The 19,570-nt window shown below is 42.9% G+C and overlaps 1 protein-coding gene across 1 annotated transcript in view; it reads right to left on the bottom strand.

Moving 5' to 3' along the window:
* Positions 1 to 19,203, bottom strand: part of HSPA12A (heat shock protein family A (Hsp70) member 12A) — a 77,955-nt gene extending 58,752 nt beyond the window's left edge. Inside the window, exon 1 of the mRNA XM_054036121.1 lies at positions 18,947 to 19,203. Within this exon, the coding sequence (XP_053892096.1) occupies positions 18,947 to 18,974 (28 nt within the window). The 5' untranslated portion in view covers positions 18,975 to 19,203. The remainder of the gene's footprint in view (positions 1 to 18,946) is intronic.
* Positions 19,204 to 19,570: the final 367 nt, after the last annotated feature.

Here is a 19,570-nt window from a genome sequence, read left to right as displayed (position 1 = left end):
ACCATATCCTTTATCACACTACATAGCACACAGACATCTAGTGGCTGAATGATATATGATAAACAAATATTTAATCACTGATAGCTTGAAAATTGTTCACCTAAGGCAGTTGCAAGAGTCTGGTCATAGGTCCAGATTGAAATCTGGAATACTACAAGTCCCCGAAACAAACTATTAACATTTAAAATAAAAATAAATTTAGTTAAATTGGTGCAACCTTCTTGTGTGGACATTTTTAACTCAGTTACAGAGTAGCTGAAATCAATTTAGCTTTATTAGTGTTAGCATCTCTCAAAATGAGTTAAGAACATCGACACAAGTGATTTGCACAGATTTAACTCAATCTATTTTGAAACGGATTTGATTATAACAGTGCAATTTCTGAGTTTCCAGAAACATCAAAAAGTTATTTTGTTAAGGGATTTGGAAGCCAGAGTTCCTCACAAGAAGCTTTTAACATCTACAAACTTCATTAACTCTACTGCAGTTGAACGTTTATTTCTTATTGTAATTTCCACATTTTGTTCTGCACTGTTTCAAAATCTGGGTAAAACTCAGAAAGCCAAATGCTCATGGAATGTGAACTTTTTTTTATAAAAGAGAATCTACATCGGGTTGGGCACACTTTTTGGCCTGAGTATCAGCTCCTCAGGCATGTGGTATATTGAAAACTGTAAAAATTATAAGCTCTCACTTTAAATTCTGGTCCTGCTTCCAGGCTAGGGGGCTCTATAGGGAAGTATGAAGAAGTCTGAAGAAGTCAGAAGAAGAACCAACTTACAATAAAGTGGGATGAGTTGTGTTTCTCTGCTTTAGGGAGCAGCCTGTTTTGGTTCTCTCTGTTTTTGGTTTTTGTGTGTTCTGAATTCTAAGAAATGAAGTAGTGTTAAATTGCAAGCTTCCAGCAAGGCAACTGTATGTTTTCATCTAATGTCTTTGCATGTATGCTGTGAACATGACAAGAGGAGACTATTTCGCCTATGCACTGAAGCCAATTTTTTAATATTCATATTTATATCTTTAAAGGCATAATGCATATAAAAAGCAACTTCTCTTTACTTTGTATTTTATCCTGAAGGGTATCTAGCTTGAGAGCCTCAGCTGACTGCAACAGTGGCAGAATGACATGTAGGTCAGTTATCAAATAAAACCAACACCTTAATCTCCACCTGGAAAGCAATATGCAGCCAATGCATATCGCAGAGCACTAGTGTTTTGCGTCCCCTGAGAGATAAACCACTGGATAAGTGATGCACCAGTCTGCACAAGCATCAGTTTTAGACTTGACTTAAGGTGCAGTCCAATGCAGTTGTTTAATATTTAGGCAACAAAGGTACAGATGACAACTGCAAAGTCCACATCTGAAAGAAACCCTCACAATCTCCTGGCCAGATAAAGATGAAATAAGGGGGACGTGGTCACTGATGTACCTGGATCCTGACCCACTGATGGCTTTGGAGTTCAGGCAGCACCAAGCCCTCTGCCAAGGCAGCGAAGGGATCAGTACATAAGAGAGATGTGTCCATGGCAGCTAAACCCACCCAGATGAGCAGCCACATTCTGCATAAGTTGGAGCCCCTGCACTGTTTTCATGTTCAGTCCCAAACACAGCAAGTTCCAACAATTTGATCAGAAAGCGACTGACACATGGATCACTACAGCCAGAACTTCATCTGGGAGTTAGAGGAAGATTTACCTAGCAAGCTGCACACAGGAGAAGGTTTTTTCCACTACTAATACCTCATCATCTAGGCTCAATGGTGAGTTGAACATGGCCCTGAGGCTTTGACTTCTTTGACAAATGGCAGGATGGACAGGGAAGACATGGTCATAGCTAGATAGTCCCCTTTTTACCAGCATCACCTCAGTTTGATGTTCTTCTAGGCATTCTGATCTCTTGTAGGCATTCTGATATCCTTGTGATGGCACTAACTGCGTCCGTGGATAGTGAAATACACAACTTGGTACAATTGGTATATAACTGTCAGTGGAACTTGTGGCCTTTGTCCACCTCTTCAAGTGGTCTCATGTGGATGTTGACAATGGAGACAGGATGGATCTCTAGTAGAATTCCGAAGGTGAGGACTTTTTGAAAGGAAAAGGGTCTCTCATTCTCTGGGACCTGTTGGAGAGGATTGACCGGAGCCATTTCAGTGCTGGGCCATCTACTCCAGCTGTATCATGTGGATGGGTCAGTAGCACCTTATGGAGCTGAAAGCAGCAGAGGTTACTAGTATTACTCTTCCCACTAAAAGCTTCATTATTTGTAGTATTTGGTTGCAGAACAGCTAGTCACCACAGGTATAGCCACAGGATATACGCAGTATCAGAATCGCTGCTCACTGTCTTTCAAACTGCACCCAACGAAAGCTACATAGAAAAAGAATGTGGCTCTAAGAGGAAACGACAAAGGCTAAGAAGTTCAGAATTAGCCATCCTCTTGTACCTGAGTTCTCCTTAACTCCCTGATTGAGTATTGTGCTTGCCTTTAAGAAAAGCCCTATGGAAATATAAAAGGACTCTATAGGAACTATTCTAATAGTCTACAGAATGTAATGGAAAATAATATCCTTTCTACTGGCTTTTTTAACCATCCTATAGAATTTGACAATGGTAGTTTTCTAGAGAATAGTTTTCTATTAAACTATATAGAATGGTTCAAACCAAAAATAAATAAATAAATAAATAAAATGCTAGAGAAAAAGCTATAATTGTCCATTATATTCTATAGGACTCTCCATAAAGATAGATTTTAGAGAACTCATAACTGTGTCATTCTCATTCTTTGCCATCTGTCAATCTTCTAGTGTTCCATAAATGAAACTCTAGATTGATGTCTACCATTTCACTATGATGGGATTTCATTTATCTTGATCTCTGAAGTCTTTAGGAATTTCCTCCTAGATAATTAGTTCAAGGTAGTAAGCTTGTAAATGCCATAAGAAAAAATTATTGATAATTTTACACTCATAAGTAACAGAAACGATGCTAATGCTAGGTATAAATTATTTTAACCAAATGCACAGATTGTTTCCTCCTTTATTAGATTCAATTTCTTCTTGTTTTGTCCTTTCATCTCTTTTTTTTTTATACGTAAGGTACCAGTGGCAGATTTTCTGCTTCACATATCAGGGAAATCACTCATTTCAACAGCAAAGTAGCATGCCATAACAAGGCATTCAATCTCAGCAGGAGGTTCCCCACAACCTCAAATTTAGACAACAGATAAGCTGAAGTTTTTGCAAGTGCATAAAGGCTTCTAAATAAGAATGTCACCAGACAAACGGAAGCAGTCACTCAGCTGGTGGGGCGTGCTGCTAACCAGCACAATATACTGCAATCAGAACAGGTTTAGGAGCATCATGGAACGTGCCTCACGTCACCAGCTTACAAAGATGTAAAGAAGCAACTTAAAAACATAAACAAACATGGCATTTTTATTAGGTACTGACAGAATCCCAAGATTTCCATCAGATCACTAGCATGGAATTGTTTATGCTCATACTGTGGTCCTTTTGGAAATATGCTTCATAAAGAAAGCTTAGGGCATGGGAACAGCACACTCTTCCAGAACCTGATCTGTGAGGACCCCTGCCTGCAAAGCCTAGTACTGACATCATGGAGGATGAACAACTAGGAACTTACACTGATTTGGAACCCTTAGGACTGTCGTAGCACAAAGAACTGGGGATGGGTTGTTGTGACATATTCCCTCTAAATGAAACCTTGCTTAACATCTAAACCCCTACTATGGTGGTGGGTCCCAGTGTTTGAACCTCAAAGTCAGCTGGACCCACCATGATTCTGCAGGGGCAGCCATACATATCAAATGCCTGCTACCCATACTCACACCCACTTCTGAATTAATAAAACGATCAATTCTGCTCCCTATTTCATTTTTGCATTTCTAAAATTTTAGTTACATTATTAAGAAGTGTATACAGGATTGTATTTATGTAGTAAACTACTGTGTTTTCCTTAACATTTATCTATTATTACAGACCACTGGGTACAATACAAAGAATTACAATCTGCTATCGTACTATATTAAAACAATTGTTAAAACAGTTAGCTTTTGTTTAAAGAGACACTATCCAGGAATATACCTATCAGATTTTTCTATTTAACAGGTTCTTACCATATTACAGAGTGAGCATCACAACGCCTATAATTTGGTATGTCACTTATATAGATTTTATTAAATTGACTAAAATCCCTATATACTCACCTATATACTAGACCAGGCGTGTCTATCAAATGTTAATATTTTTTAAAAAATGGACAGGTGTGCTGGTTTTGTTGCAGATTAATGTGCTTTGTCTGAGTGTTAAATACAAGGTAACCAAATATCTTAGGGCTGGTCTACACTGGGGGGGGGGGGAGAAGGGGGTTTCGATCTAAGATACACAACTTCAGCTACGCGAATAGCGTAGCTGAAGTCGAAGTATCTTAGATCGAATTACCTGGGGTCCACACAACGTGGGATCGACGGCCGCGGCTCCCCCGTCGACTGCGCTACCGCCGCTCGCTCTGGTGGAGTTCCAGAGTTGACGGTAAGCGCGATATATCGATCCCGGATAAATCGATTGCTACCCGCTGATACGGCGGGTAGTGAAGACGTACCCTTAGTATCTATCTGTCCTCTATTTTGCTGCATATGTAATTGGCGTGTTAATTTTTCCATTATCACAAACTCTCATATTTTTTGAGCCATTCCTCTATGGTTGGGCTATTTTTCTCTTTTTCAATGAGAGGCTACCAATAGCCAAGCAGCTACTAGCAAGGATTAATTCTTTTTCTGTTATGTGACCATTTCAGCTAGGGAGTCCTAAAAGGATTACCAAAGGATCATTTGGTAAATATCCAACAATTTGTGGTATTTGATTATGGACTGCCTCTCAACACTCTCTAATGCCTGGACATGTCCACCATACATGCATAAAAGCTGCTCTTTCACCACAATTTCTCCCACATTTATCCCCATTCAATCGTTATATATCTTTTAACCTGACTGGTGTGAAGTACCATCAAAACAGGATCTTAAAGACATTTTCTTTTATTATGCTAAATATGAGTCAACAGTGTGATGCTGTTGCAAAAAAAGCAAACATGATTCTGGGATGTATTAACAGGTGTGTTGTGAGCAAGGCACGAGAAGTCATTCTTCCGCTCTATACTGCGCTGGTTAGGCCTCAACTGGAGTATTGTGTCCAGTTTTGGGCACCACATTTCAAGAAAGATGTGGAGAAATTGGAAAGGGTCCAGAGAAGAGCAACAAGAATGATTAAAGGTCTTGAGAACATGACCTATGAAGGAAGGCTGAAAGAATTGAGTTTGTTTAGTTTGGAAAAGAGAAGACTGAGAGGAGACCTGATAGCAGTTTTCAGGTATCTAAAAGGGTGTCATAAGGAGGAGGGAGAAAACTTGTTCATCTTAGCCTCTAAGGATAGAACAAGAAGCAATGGGTTTAAACTGCAGCAAGGGAGGTTTAGGTTGGACATTAGGAAAAAGTTCCTAAATGTCAGGATGGTTAAACATTGGAATAAACTGCCTAGGGAGGTTGTGGAATCTCCATCTCTGGAGATATTTAAGAGTAGATTAGATAAATGTCTATCAGGGATGGTCTAGACAGTATTTGGTCCTGCCATGCGGGCAGGGGACTGGACTCGATGACCCCTCGAGGTCCCTTCCAGTCCTAGAATCTATGAATCTATGCTATAGACTGAGGTTGCTGATACTCTTTTCCAGCTCAAACCCCATTCCTCTGCGGCAATTTGTCCTGGTCCTTTACCTACAGTGTCATATTTGGATATTTTTTGTTAGGAGAGTTGTTTGCAAAGATTCATATACATTAGTGATAATTTTTTGTTTCCTAATTGACACGATGCGATAATGTCTATTAAAGTTAACTTGTTTTATACAAAAAACTATCTAAAAAGTTGAGATATATAATGCCTGACTTGAAATACTAGTACCAGGGGAGAGAAGGCCAGTTAAAATTAGTTTTCAGTTAGAAAAGTTGCTATACTGAACAGCTAGCTAACCAGGTGTATTCCATGCAGGGCTGGCTCTAGGTTTTTTTGCCACCCCAAGCAAAAAAAAATTTGGCTGCCCCCACCCCAGCCCTGGGCTCCCCCCCACACACCATTCTGCTGCCCCAGCCCTGAGCTCCCCCACCCACCTGCACCCCCTGCCGCCCCAGCTCTGGGCCATCCCCCATCTGCACCCCCTGCCACCCCCGCCCTGGGCTCTATCCCCCACCCCATGCTGCCCCAGCTCTGGGCTCCCCTCTTTCCCCCCCACCAGTGTTCCTCACCCACACACACCCTGCCTCCCCAGCCCTGGGCTCTGCCCCCTCCACCCCCACCCCCTGTCACCCCAGACCTGGGTCACTGTCAGCTTGCTCCCAGGATGGGTCATTCAGCAGGAATTTTGGATGTGCACAGAACACCGACAGAATTGGTTCCCATATGGTTACAGAACTGCAGTAAAGTGGAACAATTTTCAGCTTGTGTGATTGGAGGATATCTGGATGCATATTATAAGACTGTGCTCCATAAATGAGGAAAAGTTGAGGTGCCTTTATTATTCTTTTGTTCCACTCTTTGTTTCTATGGGGAATTTACCAATGCAACATCACGGTCTTCCTTTTAAACAAATAAAACTTAAAAAAAAAAAAAAAAAAAAAAAAAAGGCAATGGCTGTTGAAAATAGCGATTCCAGTCCTAAAAACCACTGGGAAGCATTTCTTGCTCAATTTTATCCTACTTTTTCTATAACAAGTTACAGTGGATCAGTATATTTGATTTGGGAGAAATGAAGTAACAGCTGCCCAAATTGAGCACTCCTGAATTTTGAGGTGTTCAAATCTGGAAGGCAGATGCTAGATTTTCTTTCTGAATATTAGCTATATCTGGAAAGGAAAAGTCAATTTCTGCTTCCATGGCTCAGAAGTGGAAATCCTCCTACGTGCCTGGTACTGTATCTAAAGCTGCCCAGGTCCAGTAGAGCCTCCCCTCCCTTACTTTTCTTTTGAAATTCTAGTGGGATCCACATACCTCCCTTGCTAGGCTTCAGATAGAGAGGTGCACTGTCCATTTAGTCCACCCAATTCCTTCTTTGGGGGCTGCAAGGTGAGGTCACACCAGTATCCCTAATCCCGTCTGGGGATGTCTTCTGAATGGGATATCTGGGGCAAAGCCTTTTACTCCTTGGGAATACTTGTTCCCCATTCACAGTGACACCCGCTCTAGCAGTGAGCTCTCCATTCACAGCAAGCTGCAGCATGAGGTTTCAGCTACCATACTCCCTCCCCCTCCCTTTCCTGTTGATAGCGGCCAAAGGAATGCTGGGAAATGTAGTTCTTTCCCTGCTCCAGGGCTGGCTCTATAGGCAGGGAGCTAACCAAGGAACTACAGCTCCCAGGGCCCCCTGTTGGTTCTCAGGTGCCAGGCTGGATCCCTGCCGGCTGCCGCCCCTGCAAATGGGCTGCCCCAAGCACCTGCTTGCTTTGCAGGTGCCTAGAGCCGCCCCTGATTCCATGTGTATTCAATCTTTGATGCTCTCTGGGTCATGATGTGGTTTAAGATCTGGATTATTTGCAAGAGTGTCATTGGTGAGGAAAAAGAACTTAACCCTAGTTCAATCACAAACACATAGAGTAGCTTTTGCTAAAGGAGGTATATCAATTTCTGGATGGCATGATTTTTTATTAATCTATGTTAGCCTAGCAATGTTTACACTGCCCCAATTTTCTTATTCAATAAGGGCCCAGTGTTTGGCTGGGTTAAAAAGCCCCATTCCACTACTGCTTTGAACTGGCCAGCTTGACAGAATATTTGGAACAATTAGCCCAACCTGTGTTTGTACAAAGTATCTGCACTCACTCTTGATCTTTTCTGATTCCATATGAATTTTAACAATGTCCTCTGTATTCCTGCTAGGGTTTTATCTGGAATAAACACAGAAAGATTTTTAAACAATTATTATTATTATCACTGCCTTAGAGCTGAGAGGCCCCATTATGAGAGGTTCTGTACAAACATATAATGAGAGACCAGCCTTGGCCTGAAAAATTTACCATCTAAATAGATTTCGTGGATTTTAAAGCCTGAAGGGATCATTATGATCCTCTCGTGCGACTTCCTTCATAACCCAGGCCATAGAATTTGACCCAGTAGCTTCTGCATGAAACCCATATCTGGCTGAGCTAGAGAATACACCTCTACCCTGATATAATGCGACCCAATATAACACGAATTCGGATATAACGCGGTAAAGCAGTGCTCCAGGGGCGGGAGGGGCTGCGCACTCCGGTGGATCAAAGCAAGTTCAATATAACACGATTTCACCTATAACGCGGTAAGATTTTTTGGCTCCCGAGGGCAGTGTTATATCGAGGTAGAGGTGTATTTCTAGAAAGACATCCTATCTTATTCAAAGGCTTCAGGTGATGGAATTAAATTGTTCCAAAAAACGACAGATATAAAAAGACAAAATAGATTAAAAAGTGGGAGCAGAAGCCCAGAGAGTTCAAATGATCACACAGCAGGTCAATGAAGTTGCCAGGAACAGAACCTCGGTCGACCCGAACTCCCAAGTCCAGTGCTCAATCCTCTAGACCATAGGGTCGCACAGTAAAGTAAGTACAAAGTGCAATTCAAAATTCTTTAGACTCATTTTAACTATCTAGAGAATTTTCCTGGAAGCAAAGCTTGGTGGTCTGCATATTTCACATTGTCAGTGATGTTTGCACAACAGGAAATGCAGGATTGTAGATAATGTTTTCACCCCTCAGCTCACAGAGAGCTGTTTGGGAAGCAACACAGCTGGCAAAAACTGTATTGAGGCAGACAGTATTATTTGGTTACAATGAAGTAAAGTATTGCTGGGATACTACCTCACCTTAAATACAAGATTGAAAGCAAAATGTCAGAGCTTACAAAAGCGTCACAACAACCTGGCACAATCTACAGCCTGGAGGGTTTTAGTGCAGATACAAAAATGCTTTGAAAGGAAAAAAGGAAAATCAAAAAGAAACAGAAATACAAAAATTAAACACACATTTAAAACATTTCAATATATAAATGAAAAGAACATATTCAGCATAAAAAATAAATACTTCCTGCTCTGAGTGCAATCAACGAGAGTGTTGCTATTAACTTCAATGAAAATAGGGTAAGGTACTTTATTTTAAACATCAGCAGGTTTCCCACCTTATTTCTTGAAGCTGGCCACACCTTTCCCTTCCATGGAGACTGCCCCAGCTAATGACCATTCCAAATCTAGGTTTTCTGTTAACTTTTCATAGTAATCAATCATCCAGAATCCTGCTGTGCAATCTCACTGATAGCATTTAGAGCACAGTAATAGTGTGTTAAAGGCAAAGCTTTCTGTACAGTTGAAGTAAACGTCTACAAATAAAGTTTGTCTCACCAGAACCAGTGCCTTTTACGGTTTATTATAACTACTCTGCTTCGGATCATTTTTATGACTCAACCCAGGAGACACATCTGTGATCTTTCATCAAGTATTCTTGAGATCTTTTCAGTTTTACATTGTCATTACCAGAAATAACTCTGGATTTGTACAACCTCAATTATTTGCTATGGGTGATAACCCTGTGCAGATAGCCAACTTAATAAAAGTTTAAGTGGACCACTGGGTTTGTGCTGGCACGCTGCTCAGAGGTGAATTTCACCCTCTCTGAGATCTTGTCTTCTTGAAGGAACACAGAATTCAGCCCAATGATACTTTGTTCTTTTTCATCAGCCTCCAATCATGCTCCTCCTTTGCCATCTCCCACTCACACCTATTGTCATACTGTACCCTATGCCTGGCACCTTTTCTGCACACCAAGCAACCTCCTTTTCCTCCTGAAAACTCCTTCCTCAAACTTGCTTCCTTGTGGTTCCCTGCACTAATAATCTCCAATCAGGCATAACCTTTGCCCACATCTTCATAAAAAACAAGCAACCTCCTCTTTCCTCCCAGAAAATAGAAAGCACAAAGAAACCGAATCCAGATTCTGTGTAAAACTATCCTCTCCTAAGTGCAGTTTCCTGATGTTCATTCTCCTCATTCCATCTCTCATCATATCATCCAAATGGCTTAGATTGCAAGCTTTTCAGGACAAATACCTTGTTTTTTTCCATGTCTATAAAGTGCCATGCAAATCTGGGCTGCTAGATAAATATATACAGTGTTACTGTAGCCATGTTGGTCCAAAGATATTAGAGACACAAGATGAGTGAGGTAATATATTTTATTGGACCAACTTCTGTCGGTGAGACAAGCTTTTGAGCTACACAGAGCTCTTCCTGATCTGAGGCATTACATATTAAGCAAGAGATTAGATATAGAAAATACATCTAATGTGAACAAACAGGAAACTACTCTGGATGTATTGTTTACTATCTTTGGTTGATTAGTCACTTACTCAGCTTTCACCATGATTGTTGGATTCACACAAAAACTCTTGTCATTCACTAAACAGGATGACCCCAATGACTTTGGTTTCTTTAAATGTGCATTATATTGGGAAGCATTTTACCTTTCACAATTTTTAGGAATACTAAAGATGCTCTTGGATCCAGACAAAAGCAAAAAGATTATAGGAGAAAGGTAGAACAGGCTAGTATGGAAAAGTCTGACCGTGAAAAGCAATAAATAAATAAACAGATGGTCACATGGTAACAAGTGTTATCAGAAAAGCCCTTGACATTCTACAAGGCTAAAAGTCCTACACTTGCTCACAGATGGGGAAATAAGAGAATGTCAGCAGTTGCAGAACAACCAAGATGTTGTCAAATTTCAACATTCATTGGCAGAGCCAACAGTGAGTCTTTAGACTAGGATTAGTGGGTTAGTATCTAAGTGACATCTCATAGCAAAAACAAGAACTAACCTATATTATCTTTATTGCCTGTTTATGATAATGAAAATGTTTCAGCAAATGGATTTTTTGGTAACAAGTGGTATTAATAGCTCTAGATCCCAGAAGAAAAGGGACTACATTTGAAAGTATGATGCAATGGCAGAAGACAGCAGACCCTTAAGACACATGGAAGAATACTCCATGAAATTGTTGCAACTCCAAACAGTTGTATATTACAAACCAAGGGCTTGTCTTCACTACCATGCTAAATTGGCACTGCTGCGATTGATGCAGTGGCCTCAATTTAGCATGTTGGATTGAGACGCACCACGTCGACGGGAGCAAGTTCTCCAGCTGACGTAATTAATCCACCTCAGCGGAAGCTATGCTGGCAGGAGAGCATCTCCTGCCGAGATAGCGCAGTGTAGACACCACACTAAGTCAATGTAAGTTATGTTGCTCGGGGGGGTGGCTTTTTCATACTCCTGAGCAATGTAGCTTACAATCGACTTAAATGGTAGTGTAGACAAGGCCCAAGACATGCCTATGTAGTTCTTGTATTGCGCCATCACTGTAATATCCAAGTGCCTTAGCTATATTAGGCACCAAGTTTTGAATCAGGCAAAATCAACTAAACATCGAGTACACATATGAAAGTTATATCTCTACAGTTGGGAGATGCAAAGGACTTGATAAGACTAAAAACATAAGGGGAACAGAGCTGAGTAAGTGGGAGAGCTATTAAAAAGAGCTATTTCTTGAACGTAACAGTTCCATGAGGACAATACTGGAAGCTTTTGTAAACTGTACTCCCTACTGTTTTGATTACAGTGTGTGCGCTCTTCGAAGGTATCCATGGAAACTTAAGAAAGAGGTGTTAGATTTGTTAGATCTATTTGGCACAGGGAAATGGGGCTAATTGCCAGTCTGTCTGGTACAACCACGGCTATTTAAATCTTTAAGAGTGGAGACAGCTAAGATGAAATCCAACAGATCAAACAGTTAGCGGATAGACCAGGAATGTATTTCCCACTTAACCCAGTAATACAGGACATCAAGAACATTTTAAAGAAATTGTGATATTTAAGCTCTCATACTTGGTGTTACAGACAACCAGCCCAGTCCCTACATTCGTCAGCTTTCCATCTAACAGCTTCATTTAAGTGTTTGAAGCACTAGGAAAGAATCGAGGTGACTGACTGACACTCAGGTCTGTTCAGCTTGAATTCACCAACAGAAAAGAGGGTAGAGTGTCATGCAGAACTAATAGGAGAGAGTTCTAAAGCTCTTAAATATACAGGCCCCAATCCTGGAGTGCACTATGCAGCCACTTTGCACAAGCACACTGGTGCACCCTAAATAATGTGGATCTGGCCCTTGGGGGAGAGGTGTCACCATCGCATAGGGGAAATTCTTGTCATTCTTCCGCTCTGCTCTGCACTGGTTAGGCCTCAACTGGAGTATTGTGTCCAGTTCTGGGCACCGCATTTCAAGAAAGATGTTGAGAAATTGGAGAGGGTCCAGAGAAGAGCAACAAGAATGATTAAAGGTCTTGAGAACATGATCTATCAAGGAAGGCTGAAAGAATTGGGTTTGTTTAGTTTGGAAAAGAGAAGACTGAGAGGGGACATGATAGCAGGTTTCAGGTATCTAAAAGGGTGTCATAAGGAGGAGGGAGAAAACTTGTTCACCGTAGCCTCTAAGTCTAGAACAAGAAGCAATGGGCTTAAACTGCAGCAAGGGAGGTTTAGGTTGGACATTAGGAAAAAGTTCCTAACTGTCAGGGTTGTTAAACACTGGAATAAATTGCCTAGGGAGGTTGTGGAATCTCCATCTCTGGAGATATTTAAGAGTAGGTTAGATAAATGTCTATCCGGGATGGTCTAGACAGTATTTGGTCCTGCCATAAGGGCAGGGGACTGGACTCGATGACCTCTCGAGGTCCCTCCCAGTCCTAGAATCTATGAATCTGTATGAAATCTGAAGTGGTATTGGGCCTCTGTAGCATTCCTGTGGCTGGTGTCTCTATGTCCTGGTGACTATCAGCTGCCATAAGTGCTCCTGGGAGCCTTGGATCTGCTCTACACTGTGTCAGGGCAGCCTCAGGATGGGAATACAATGGGTACTTTTGAGTCTGTGCCTCAGATGTGCCAAGCACTCCTCTGCCGTAGCTGAGGATCAGACCCACAGAGTCTGACCACATTATACTCAGTCCCACTGAAGTGAGCTGGACTATTCACCTAATTAAGATTTACGCTCAAGAGCAAAATCAATGAGTAAATCAGACTCTTACTTTGGTTAATAAGGAATGATATTATGTGTCTTAATGACAAGATATGAGTGCTGATAAATATGCACATTTGCTATGGTGATGAGTGGCATAGTAATGCATATATGTAAGACAGATAAAATACATGGAAGCTTTTCATTATACCACAAGGTATTTTTAAAACAGAGAATGCAGTGTTTTAAAAGTAGGATTGCCACAGTGAACTGGTAATGGTTGATAAATAGATATTGTAACAGGAAATTCCTCCCAAGTCAGGTTCAGAGGGTTTTTAAAATTTTTTATCACATAACAGAAAAGTAAAATGCAGTCAGTCTAAAAATAGAATGCACTAAAATACTCTTTACAAAATGAATCTAAAGGACAGGAGAGAGACCTCTCAGCACAGAGGGCCTTTGTTCTTGTCTCCCGAGTAGCACTATTTAGGACTGCATAAGGTTGGGTTAAGGACATATGAGAATTGCTTTTGGAAGTTGCTGGGTCTGATTTTCCACTGCCTTGCCCCCTGTGTACCATTTGAATCTGGCAGTGTGTTACATTAGCCACTTCACACTCACTGGTCCAGATCCTTGGCTTCGTTATGGCTGATTTGCACTGCTGTGGCATCACAGCAGCTTTCATAGATTCATAGATTATAGGACTGGAAGGGACCTCGAGAGGTCATCGAGTCCAGTCCAAACACTTAAATGAAGCTGTTAGATGGAAAGCTGACGAATGCTAAACAAATGCCTAATAAATAAGTAAATAAAATAATTATGAAGAGACAAATAGGTTAAAACTTAGCATTTAACGAAGAGGTGTAAGGTACTTACCTGCAAACTTGTGGCAACTGTCAAATTAAATTGACATTTAAAAAAAAAAAAAAAAAAAAAAAAAAAAAAACAGAATACAGCCCAACAGTTTCCTCACAAAATTTGCTAAAAGTTTACAGAACAGTAGGTCAATGGATTAAGATCTTTCCTCTCCTAATCTCGAAACTGTGCACTTACATGAAACTGCTTTCTTCTGTTCATGCTTTCCATAATTATTTATTGAGACCAAGAGTGACCTTAGCACAGTGTAAACATACAAATATTCATGGATCCTTTTCTACAGAGCATACAATCTAGTATAGACAGAGAGGGATTTTCAAAAACACTTAATAATAGTAGACTAACTACCACCCATTGGGGGGCCGCGAGCAGGTTTCAGTGGGTCCGCCAAAATAAGCCAGAGAGCAGGGCCAGCGTTAGACTAACTGGGGCCCAGCGATGAAGCCAAAGCCCGAGCCCCATTGCCCTGGGCTGAAACTGAAGCCCAAGCAACTTTGCTTTGCGGGGCCTCCTGTGGCAGGGGCCCCCAGCAACTACCCTGCTTGCTACCCCCTAAGACCAGCCCTGGCTTTGAATCTACTGGATATGCAGAGAAAGCGTTATTGTGGCACAGGCGGGCTGTGGAGTTTTTATAGCATGTTGGGAGGGGCCTCAGAAAGAAAAAAGTTGAGAACCCCTGGAATAGGGAACTGGGGACAACAAAATCTGGCATGTGGCCAGGAGAGGAGTTGTGCACAGCTTTGAAGGAAAGGACCAGAAGCCTGAACCTAATGCAGCAAGAGAGGTAAAGCCCATAATGGGAATCAAAGTTGACACCAACATGCCCAAACAATGAAGAGTAGCAAGTCACATGAGGACCTCAACTGAGGAAATCTGTGATCATGCAAAACAAGCATTCAACAGAACACGATGGGGGTGATGCATTTCGTTAAAATCTTCTAAAATGTATTATCCTAATTTCAATAAAAATGACGTTGTGAGAGAACTGAATGGATTCAAATGCCACCTTTTATAGTTATGGGGCCAGATTTGATGCACCTGAGGCGACAGTCCTGTCCTCCTGCATAAAACTGAGCAGCATAAAGGTTGCTCTAACATGCAGTGACTGTCCATGTCCCAAAGAGGTCACGCCAGCTCCTGGTGATAGCTGTGGAGTAGGGATACCTTAGCCACAGTCGCTACATTGTCTCAGAGTGTGGGGAATAGGAGATGTTACATCAGCTCTATGCCACCTGAGTATGCCCCTATGTTTATAGATTCCAAAGCCAGAAGGGACCATTGTGATCATCTAGTCTGACCTCCTGCATAACAGGCCATAGAACTTCCCCACCAAAATTCTTTTGAACAACAGCATATCTGGAAAAAAAAATCCAATCTTGATTTTAAAACTGCCCATGAAGAGCCCATTATCAAATATTTATTCCCCATAAAAGTACTTATAGGCTGTGATCAAGTGACCCCTTAACCTTCTCTTTAAGATAAATAGGTTGAGCTCCTTGGGTCTATCACTATAAGGCATGTTTTCAAATCCTTTCATCATTCTTGTTACTCTTCTCCAAACCGTCTCCAATTTATCAACATTCTTCTTGAACTGTGGACACCAGAACTGGACACAGTATTCCAGCAGTGGTCACCCCAGTGCCAAATATTTAAGTAAAATAACCTCTACTCCTATTTAGGATTCCCCTATTTATGCATCCAAGGATACCATTAGCCCTTCCGGCCAGTGTCACACTGGGAGCTCATGTTCACCTGACTATCCACCACAACCCCCAAATGATTTTCAGAGTCACTGATTCCCAGGATAGAGTCCCCCATCCTGTAAGTATGGCTTACCTTCTTTGTTCCTAGATGTATACATTTATATTTAGTGTATCCAAATGCATGTAGTTTTCTCATGCCCAACTTACCAAATGATTCTGATTGCTCTGTAACAGTGACCTGTCCTCTTCATTACTTACTTCTCTCTAATCTTTGTATCATCTGCAAACTTTATTACTGATGATTTTACATTCTCTTCCAGGTCATTGATAAAAAATGTTTAATAGGGTAGGGCCAAGAACCGATCTCTGAGGGACCCCATTAGAAACATACCTGCTTGATGATGATTCCACATTTACATTTATATATTGAGACCTATCAGCTAGCCAGTTTTTAATCCATTTAATGAGTGTCTTGTTAATTTTGTATCATTCTAGTTTTTTAATCAAAATGTTGTACTAAGTCAAATACTTTAAAAAGTCTAAATATATAACATCAACACTATTACCTTTATTAATCAAACTTGTAACCCCATAAAAAAATTAAGTTAGTTTGACAGGACCTATTTTCCATAAACCCAGTGTAGGACAGATCCTCTGGGGCCTGATAGGCTTTAGGGAAACTTTGCATCAGTGGAGAAGCAAAATGTTGCCCTAGCACAGGGCAGGGTCTGGTTCAGGGGCTAAAATGTGCTAGATATTCAGGTTAAAAGCTTATCACACTGTGTACTGTTAAAAAAAAAAACTAAACAAAAAACAAACTTATCTGCTAAATTGGTGTCATTCAAATATGAGCCAATGGTTTATATTTCTTTAAGATAGTATTATTAAAGCTTTAGCACAACAGTTTCTGTGAATAAAATTAGTCATGCTCATGCTGGCCAAACTGCAAATACTGCAATGCCGTGGTACTTGTAGCCATAAAAATGATTAACAGCTGGCGCATACAGCATTTTGCTATTTTACATAGGTGTGTGTCATTTTTGCACCACACTACACTGCTATACATTTTTGCAGCCCCAACATTACCAATACACATACTCTCATTTAGCAATATATTTTTTTTCAGATTCCTTTTTTTCTCCAACTGTTTCAGCGTTCCATAGACTGCAAAAGATGTAAGCATTCCTGGTATGACAAATCATTACTTTGCTACATCATATTCCTTCTTATAGTGGAATCCTTCCTGCTTAGGTTCTTCCTCGGAACATTTAATTTAAACGTTGCAATACACCAGATTTGCAACTAACTATGTGTAAAAAATATGTAATATACTGTCATCTAACAGATGGGTGAATCTGTTTTCTACTCTTCCCTTTGTCAGCTGTCTGCTATAACAGCATTATAGTTAACTTCATCAAGCCAGAGAGACAAATCATTAGAGCCTTTATTTAAAAAAATAATAATTTACTTGAGGGAAAGGAGAGTATTGGAGTTCCCAGCAACTCTTGGCAAGCAAAGCAACAAAAGAGCAAAGCAGATATCTTTAAGATTCAACTAGTTTTTCAAACAATGTTCTCTTCTAGAGTTTTCAAAATGGATGCTCTCGGACATTCCCGTTTAAGATGCATTGCAGATGAACTATTTTATTCAGGAATATACTCCTCTCAACCACATGCTAATCCCATATAAACCCAGCCCTTTATTTTTTTCTACATCATCATCTAGAATTTCATTTGTGCAGAGACTGGGATTCAAAGTTACAATGTTTTCAAACCTCTGCAGCACCCACACGGAGAGGAAGCAAGTACATCACACTGGTTATATTTGATTCCTCTATAATTATTATTTGCATTCTGGTAGTACCCATACTGTGCTGGCACCCTTCACAGACATATGCATACACATTGTAGTTCCTGCCCCCCAAAACATCATTGTTTTATTCCTATGCACTGTAATTACAAATGGACCTTTATTTTTTTTTTTTTATTATTAGAATCCTCCTGAGCTGGATAAAAGAAGACCCAGAACAGCTCCTGCTTTTGATTTTACAAAGTCAAAACCCCATGTTCAAGGTTGTGCAAAACTACCTCTGGTTTTATCCCATCTCTGAGACTCCTTAGATTCGGAGCTATCTGGCTGCTCCAGGATGCTGAAGATATGATGTGATCCAAAGGGGGGAAAAGATTATTCTTATCACAAATCCCAGGGCAGATTGATGCACTGACAGGCCTGCCTCTCTATTAGTCTAAGATGCTGCTTTCCTTTATTTCAATCGCAGCAGCACCTGACTTGAACTACAAAGCGTGCCCTTGCCGAGTCTGACCCCGTCCTGGGAGAGGAGACTGGCCAGTGGGAGACACGGGGACAGAGGTCTGGGCTAGCTGGGTGCTGTACTAGCCTTTGGGAAACAGCTGCTGCATTGGCAGCTTTGTCGGGGTCCGATCGCCGCTGGCCCAGCCGCGCCCCACCGAGCCCTATGTGCGGTGGCTCCGGGGGGGCAGCCCGGGGACAGAGAGGAGATGGGCAAGCGGGGGCATCACGTTCCTCCGCAGTGTTTGGTCACCTGGCTCCCACCATCAGCCCCCTCCGAGTCCCAAACTGCTGCACTGATTCCCCTCGGAGACAGCGCGGGATGAGCAGCAGCGGCCCCTCCAGGGGTCACGTCAGGCTGAAACTCTCGGGAAATGCCTGGCCACCCCGCCCAGGAGAGCCCGGCTGCCCGGGGGAAACCGCTCGGCTGCACGACGCGACTGTATGTGAGCATCAATCCAGCCCCAGGCCAGTATCCCCTCCCCCTGCCGGGAGCGGAGCGCTCCCGACTCAGCAGCGCGGCACCGGCTTGCGCGCCCGCGCAGCCCTGCCCCGCACCGTCCCGGGGACGTCTGCGCTGAGCCACGCGGAGGGCTCGCTCCAGCTGCCCGCGCGCGCCGCGCACCCAGCCGGGGTCCGAGCGCTGGTTAGGCGGGGCGGGCCCGGCCCGGCCGGGCCCGGGGCGCTCCAGGAGACAGGGTCGGTCGGGGCTAGCGCCAGCTCCGCACAGAGCCATTGTGACGCCTCCCGCCGCCGGTGTCCTTCAGCGGCAGGGAGCCGGCTGCATGCGCCGAGTGTAACGCACTCCCTGGCGGGACACGTCTGCCCCAGAGCCACACTCGTGCCCGGCCCCAGCCCCAGGCGCATTCCCGGGGAGGTTTCCTGCATTGCGGAGGGGCTGGTCCGGGGCGGCAGGGGCGTCCCCGCTGCAGGCACAAGGGAACGCGGCTCCTCTTACCTGCGGTGCCGCCCTCCGTCTCGGACATGGCTGGAGCCGCCTCTCGCCCCTCTCCGTCCTGCAGCCAGAGCCCAGCAGCCGCACGCGGGGCGCCCCTCACTCTGCAGCCTGAGCCATCGCGGCTGCGGCGTCCTCCTCAGCAGGCTGGAGCCCAGACGAGGCTTCGCTCCTTCCTCCCTCCCTCCCCCACCCTCGTAGCGCCTTCCCACAGATGGTGCAGGGAGCCAGAGGGACGGCGCAGCGTTTGACCCCTGTGCTTTCCTGCGGGCTGCAGGGCTACGACTGCTCAGATTGCTGCAGAGCCCCTCCCCTGCAAGCGTGCGCTCGCCCTCCGCTTCCCCCTCAAACGGGGTACCCCAGGCTGCAACTGACAGAATCGCTTGTGGAGCTGCTACAGGACAGAGACGCTCGGGGGAGGGATCCAGCCTAGCTTTGAATGTGTGTTTCGTTGTCATTGCTATCGCTGTCGGTGCGCCAATGAAGCTGACAGCGTCATGAGGCTACTTCTACACTAAGCGCCCTGCACATGGCTGAGTGGTTGGAAACCGAAGCATGCTGCTTATAGCATGGGCTGGCCTTTGTGCACAGAAAAACAACAACACTGCAATAGGGAGTTGGAGCTAG

Source organism: Malaclemys terrapin, chromosome 7, assembly GCF_027887155.1.
Source record: "Malaclemys terrapin pileata isolate rMalTer1 chromosome 7, rMalTer1.hap1, whole genome shotgun sequence".
NCBI lineage: Eukaryota > Metazoa > Chordata > Testudines > Emydidae > Malaclemys > Malaclemys terrapin.
This window is presented reverse-complemented; position numbering and strand designations above follow the sequence as displayed.